A 7,135-nucleotide genomic window follows, 5' to 3' on the forward strand; every position below is an offset into this window, starting at 1 on the left:
GGGAGCATAAATATTTATTATGGTTATTTCATCTTGTTCAATTGTCCCTTTAATCATGAGATAATGTCCATCTTTATCTATTATGCTGGTTTTTGCCTTAAAGTTTATTTGATCAGAGATTAGTACTGTCACTCCTGTTTGTTTTTTATTGCAATTAGCTTGGTATAATTTTTTCCATCCTTTGACTTTTAACTGCTCTGTTTGTTTTGAAGGGTTATTTCCAGATACTTACGGTGGCAAACGATAGAGACAGACCAATGCTCGATGGTCAAGATCTGTTTGTTTAGGGAGGGAGGTAGGACAGCTCACTGTACCCACAACTGCAGGGCAAGGTTTCTGTTGTCACAGAGAACGGGTTTCTAGCTGTGATTGGGAATTGGAATCCAGAAGTCAGGAGAGCTAGCACTAAAAATAAGAAATGCCCAAAATATCATCAGTGCCCACTCAGAGATGGGGTGGCCCCATTTCTTCTTAGAGGGCCAAACAATGGGTAGTTTAGGCTTTGTGGGTCCGGAGCAAAACCAGGTATCATGCAGGTCCCTAGATAAAATCTAAAATGCAACCGCATAGAAGCGTCCGGCTCATTCCCGGCCCGTGGCTGTTGCATAAAGACGGGTGGCTGGCTGGGCTGAGCTTGACCAAGCACACCCCTCGGATATAGTACCCACTTCTCTCACAGACCTGCTCCCACGGACACACCCAGGATGAGGCTCATGCTAAAAGCAGGCCTGTACCTGCTTCCGGTAGGGTGTGATTACACCGATGTCGCTGGCAGACACCTGGCTTGAGAGGCTCCGGGTGAGCAGACAGCAATAGCGCATGACTTGAACAGCTTCAGCGGGGTTGAACCACGAAGGGCTCCGGCCCTCACGTGCCTCGTTGCCCTGCGTTTGTGGGGAGAGAGGAGGAAGGCACACATCACACACATTTGCTTACAAGTGTCTACGGGCCCAGGAGGCAGGGATACAGCTGCCCTCCTTGCATCCTGTCTGGTGGCCCCACCTCTGACCAGCGTGCTGTAGCCACCAGGCTATATGTAGATGGCGCTCACAGTGCGGGGTGCCGGATACCAGGGTTCAGTCCTGGAGTCCGGGTGAGGCATCTCTTGGGGGTGACTCCAAAATCCGACTCTCATTTCCACAGACATCCTTCTCCCTCCCATGGACCCACTCTGAGACGGTGGAGAAGGAGCCTCCTCCCCCCCCCCGAACTGTGCCCTGACCAAGACAGCAGGGCACATTCTGGGTGGCTCCTTGCTGCTCAGGTTTCCAATTGCCCCGTGGAATGCCTCTGTCCCCTCTGTGGAAAGTCTGTTTTGGGAGAAGTCCAGAGGACCCGCTGTGTCCGCCTGCTCCTCCAGCCACATCCACATGTGACCCGTCTCTCAGAGAGCCGACAAGCAGAGACACCACACTCCTGACAGAAGCCGTCTGTCAACCTGTCCTGAGCGGCCAAGTGAGCAGCTGGCCCAGCTTCCTCAGAACATGGCCCCTACCCTGACGCCGTGGAAGATGAGTGGGAATCCCTTCTTGGGTAGCTTCTCCCAGCCCAGCAGGGACGTCACCACCGTGGGGTCTGCACAGACTTCCAGCTCCTTGTGGTAGAAGAGTCTGGAAGGCAGGGCCAGCAGGGCTGAGTGGGACCGGTAGTTTTTCACGAGCTTGGTGACCTGCAAGGAAGAAACACAAGGTTCAGCTTACGGCTCACCTCCTGCTCACTGTGGCTGTGGCCTTGAGGGCTGCCCTGGGACCTACCACTCCCTGGCAGCCAGAGGGGCTTGAGGCACCTGCAGATGGGCACCCTGCTAGGCTGCCTCCTTTTCAGTAGGGAAAAGGGCTGAAAGGGTCTAGCTCATTTTCTTCGAAATGTGCCAGGAAACCCCAGCACATCATATTCAGCTTAGTGTTAATAAGCTCATGCATTCAGATGAAATGGGCTTCCTGCCTTCGAGAAGTTCAGAGAATGCAGCTGCGTGGTTTCCTAACTAGGGAGTGAGTGAGCCTGGAAGCCAGCTTCTGGACTGCGTGTATGCATGTGGGCTCCACCAGATTGGAAGCCAGGTCAGTGGACGCCCAGCCCTGCCTGGAACCAGGACATGCCCTGGGCAGGTGTTCTGCCATTCAGTTGAGTTCCAAAGTCACCTCCCATCTCCCTGCGGTGCCCTCAATGTGCAAGGGTGAAGAGACCCCGCTGCCAGGAGGCGCAGTCTGGTGGCTCCACGCTCTACTCACCAGCAAGGGGTTGTAGGCACCACAGGCCCCGAAGGCATCCTCATCTCTCAGGTACACAGGACGTGCCATCAACCTCTCCAGCATGGACACATTCAGTCCATAGGCCATGGCCAGCCTGGACTTGATGACCGGCCCCAGCTGCATGGGGTCCCCAGCGAGTATAATCTGTGGACACGGTAGTGCCCAGCTCAGGCCAGGACCCCCAACTGCCTGGGCTCAGGGGAGAAGTGTGGGGGAGACCTGCACTGGCTGAATCAGGGCCACCTGTGTACCTGCAGGGGGTGAGGGCTGAGGTGGACAGGGCAGGGGGCCACAACTGGGGCTACCAGTAAGGTGGTAACTGCCTGGCCATGACATGGCCTCCCACAGTGGGGATGGCCTTAGCCTTCCTCCTGGGGCCCCCATCCATTGTGGATTCAACTCTCATCCTGATTCCTATGAACATCTAGTACTCCTGTCCCCCTGGACGGGGACTCTCTTCCCCGGGTCCCACACAGTCTGCCCCCCTAGACTGGGCTGGGCTGGATAGCAGGGTTCAACAGACCCCACATGTAGGGTCCCCACCTTCCTTGCAGTCTGACGATGCTGCCAGACCCTAGCCATAGGACGCATGGTTGCCTCACCTGCCCGTTGGTGTCCAAGATAAATCCCAGGGGGATGAGGCACTCTGGCTCGCTCGCCTGTCCTGCCTCGTCCACAAAGACGTGTGTAAAGTGCCCAACCCTGTAGCCACAGATACTGTCCATGTGATGGTTGTCCACTGCCCCAGCTCCGACTGCTGCTGAGAGCCATGGGCCCCCGTAAGCATCTGAACCCAGCAATTAATTCAGACCCTGGAGTCATGCCTTGAGGCAGTGTGACCTCAGGAGGGACAGCCCCTCTCTGTCCCGATTGGGGATCACCCCCATTCTTGGCCCTATTTCTCCCGATCAGCTCTGACAATCAGTCCCTGTGCCAAGGCATGACCATGACCCTGAATGAGGGGACACATGTCAGGCAGCCCAGGGAGGAGAGCATGTGCTCGGTCGGGGATGGCCTGGGCCAGTATGGTTCTGGTCACCCTCTTCTCATCTCTGCACCCCAGGTGTCCCCCGAACTCTGCCTCAGTGACTTGTGTCTGCCGCCTGCCCGTCAGAGGCCCGCACTCACCTCACCCCGATCTGGTAGAAGAGACCAGCGCTGCTACACGTTGTGATTATGACCCGGAAGCGTGAGGCCTTCCAGATGTCTTCTCCGTCCCTGCAGTAGGGCTTGATAGCACTGATGATCATCTGGGGGGGGCGGGGTTTTCACTGTAAGCGGACAGATGGCCTGCCCCATAGTCCGTCGCTTGTGACCACTAGGTAGTGACTCTGGCTTCTTTGAGGGGCGTTTCACGGTTTCCCAAAGCTCAGCTGGGTTATGAGGGTCTGAGAGCCATGGCCAATGCAGAATCTTGCAGACCCTCATCCTACACGTGCCCGCCCCCCTAACAATTTTCTGGATGCCAACTCTCGTTTAGAGCAAGACTTCCTCTTATAAGTAAACCGCCTGCTTCCCATCTTCCTGCCTACTGGATGGAGTTGATACTCGCAGGACAGAGCAGAACCTCCCCTTAGGGTCTCCAAGGCTGTCGTCTTCATGAGACCATTTGTTTCCCTCAGTGCGGCTCATGGGTTCACACTGCTGATGCTGCTGTTAGCAGCCCAATGCTTAACCCACTGCAACACCAGTGTTCTTTATCCATTTTCCTAAAGGAATTCTCACACTAAGTGATAAAACAAGGGCCAAGCTGAGAGGGCCTCCAAGGGTGCGTTCACATGCATCAGGACAGGAGTGAGGTGTGGCCACACGGCAGTGAGCTCACCTCCTCAAACCTGCAGGTGGCGTTGACCCGGACCATGGCGCCAGGCCGCAGCAGTTGGCTCTCGTGCAGCCGCAGACATACCAGGTCGGCGGCACTGTTGGATGGGGCGCAGACCAGGATCCGACTGTCCGGCAAAGCATGGTACACCTGTGCCAGACACAGAGGGCTGCCAGCCATCCGCCAAAGTGACCGAGCAAAGCAGGTAGCCTGTTGTCAGCATGCATCCAGGGCCCTCGACGGGCTCAGAGGCCCCTGACCACGCATCCACATCCACGCTAGGTGCCCAGCTCATCCACAGCACCATCTTCACGGCCCACACTGAGTACGAGTGGAGACCCAGGGGCGTGTGCGTGAGGGCGATGGGAGTACACACTCATACAACAAACCTGATCACAGGTAATGCACATTTCTCAATGTTTCTCTCTACAGCTCTGATTCTTTAATGTAAACTCGAGTGTCTCGGTGGCAAGCAGGCGTGAGCTGCCGGCCATACCTGCAGCACTGCCTCGATGATGGTCACGGTCTTCCCGGTGCCCGGAGGACCAAAGAGAACGTACGGGAGTGGGCGGCAGTCACCACTCAGGATCCGTTTGACTGCTAACTTCTGATTCTCATTCAGCATTGGATTGAAAAACGCCCTCTCTCTTGCTCTTGGGGCCTCAGCTCCATTTACTGCATTGGAAATGGGAAACCCGTTTTAGTTGGAGAATGAAGGACGCACAGTCCGGGAACCCACTGCTGTTGTGTGGATCCCGACTGCTCCCTAGGGTTCCTGAGACACAATCTGTTCAGGAGCAGAGCCTCCGTTCTCCTGTGGGGCCCATGTTTAACCCACAGCGTCACCAGGGTTCAAGGTGCTGTAGCACAGCCAGCTTTAAAGGTGAAAATACACCCCCCCGAGCCCAGACAGCCATCGTCCCATCACAGCAGTCTGAATCACACTCTGAGCTCCTGGTCCACAGTAGTGGCTCTCCCGGAGCTCTGGTCAGATCAGACCACCAGTCCTCTCTAGACACCGGCTGCTGTGGACACTCACCTCCCAGCCCTTCCTTGTCCTGTGAGGGCATCCCTACTCCCAATGCCCTGAAACTGCTCTGTGCTCACTGGACCCCACCGCAAGGCCACCCTCCCCAGCACGTCCCTCTCCCAGCTCACTGGACTCTGTTGCCAAGGCCACCATTCCCAGCATGTCCTCATCGCTGGCAGGTCGTGCCCTCGCTGTGTGTTTCCTTTGCTCCTTCCTGGTTTTCCTGTGCTAGAAATCATCACACCGAAAACAGTTTGGAGCAAACAAACAAAATCAACCAGGAAAGAGCAATTCCATGTTCACATACTGGCTTAGATACACAAACCCGTGCACTCCTTGTTCTACTGAATCCACAGTTCTGTGATGCCATTTTACACAGGATACAAATACAGAATGTCTGATAAAAAAAAAAAAGTAGACGCTACAACCCAGGAGGGCATACAGTCTGTCTAACAAAACTATTCCGCTTTCCTGTCTGCACCAGGGCAGAGGCTATGTGCCCTGCCCCTGGCTTCCCAGGCACAGCACCCCTAGACACATGCTGCCTCTCAGGGACGACTACTTACTCTATGCAGCAGCACTTCTGGCACACCTGGGAGCCCCGAGGCCCATCTACGGCTCAGTCGATGAGGTTCATGCCTTGAGAACATGTCTGTGTGTGTGTGCAAAGGCAGGTGTGAACCTGTGCTGGACTTGACAGCTGTGTACATGAAGCTGGCTAACCGGAAGAATTCCTACCCAGACTTAAGGGCACCTTGAGTTAAAGCATATGAGAAAATTGCACATCAAGTAAGAAAGTCACCATCAAGGAGTCCGTTCCTTGGTGTCTCTCCTGGCAATGAGGCCCTTCAGATTCCAATGAAATAAGAAGCACACGGATGGTTATCACAGTGAGCTGGTGGGAAAGCCTTGCATGGCCTGCCATCTGCCTCGGCCCTGAGCCAGTTTTGCCTGTTGAGAGAACATCACCCTAGGGTCCACCTTGTCCTCGGACCCACCCAGCAACACTCAAGGTCCACTGTGTAAGTGAAAGGTCCAGCTGGAACTCCTAGGCTAAGTTCTAATCCTGCCCCTCTTAAAAAATGTACACTTCATTCCCCCAGAAGCTTAAAAACTCCCAGAATCCAGATTGGCAGAAGACAGATGAAGGCAGAGGACGTGGGGAGGAGGAGTGTAAGAACTAAAGGGAACAGAGGCCAATGCTGCTGACTGATGGTCCAGGGAGGGGAACTGCAATCACTGAAATGAAGTCTCTACACCGTGTCCCCTCACTGTTGTGTGGTTCGCAGTGCGGGCCTTATCCTGTGGGTCACGGACTCTGGATCCCTCATGTGCCTGACTTAGTTCACTCAGCACCATGCTTTAAGGCTCCATGTTCCAGGTTTAGCATGGGTCAGGACACGGCTCTATTTGTGGCTGAAACGCTGCTGCACTGCAGGACAGGCCACACGTGTTTGCGCATCCCGTGTGAGCAGTGTTGCTCTGGGCACCGTTTACCCTCGTTGACCCATGCGCGGTGCTTTAGGGCATGTACTGAGAACTGTGCTGCTTCCTGGAGTAGCACTGGCCTGCTAACCACAAAGTCGGCAGTTCAAATCCACCAGCTGCTCCTCGGAAACCCTATACAGGGTCATTGACTTGGAATCGACTCAACGGCACTTAAAACTACTAATTGTATGCTTAATTTTTGAGGCACTGCCAAAGTGTTTTCCACATTGGCTGTGACATTTACACCCACCAGTTCTGTACAAGGGTTTCAAGTGCCTGACAGCTGTTATTCCCAGCTGTTGGATGACAGCATCCTAGTTGGTGTGAAGTGGTACCTCACTGAGGCTTGTTCGCACCCCTGGTGACTACTGATGCTGAGCACCTTTTCATCGCGTGGTTGGCCCTGTTGCCTTTCTTTTTTTTTTTTAAATTTAAGGTTTTTATTGTGGATTGACTGAAAGTTTACAGGGCACATCATCAGTTTCACATTCAACAATTCATATAACTTGTTTCATTACATTGATTATAATCCCCTCCATATAC

General features: G+C 54.3%; 1 protein-coding gene across 1 annotated transcript in view; it reads right to left on the minus strand.

The window, feature by feature from the left end:
* The window catches only part of MOV10L1 (Mov10l1, Moloney leukemia virus 10-like 1, homolog (mouse)), a 95,319-nt gene that overhangs the window by 23,028 nt on the left and 65,156 nt on the right, over positions 1-7,135 (minus strand). The window contains exons 16-23 of the mRNA XM_006876415.1: positions 5,233-5,332; positions 4,571-4,749; positions 4,078-4,224; positions 3,381-3,502; positions 2,855-2,954; positions 2,232-2,396; positions 1,496-1,669; positions 735-884 (exon numbers count right to left, since the gene is read on the minus strand). Coding sequence (XP_006876477.1) covers positions 735-884; positions 1,496-1,669; positions 2,232-2,396; positions 2,855-2,954; positions 3,381-3,502; positions 4,078-4,224; positions 4,571-4,749; positions 5,233-5,332 — 1,137 coding nt within the window. The remainder of the gene's footprint in view (positions 1-734; positions 885-1,495; positions 1,670-2,231; positions 2,397-2,854; positions 2,955-3,380; positions 3,503-4,077; positions 4,225-4,570; positions 4,750-5,232; positions 5,333-7,135) is intronic.

This window comes from Chrysochloris asiatica, unplaced genomic scaffold, assembly GCF_000296735.1.
Source record: "Chrysochloris asiatica unplaced genomic scaffold, ChrAsi1.0 scaffold00378, whole genome shotgun sequence".
Classification (NCBI taxonomy): Eukaryota; Metazoa; Chordata; class Mammalia; order Afrosoricida; family Chrysochloridae; genus Chrysochloris; species Chrysochloris asiatica.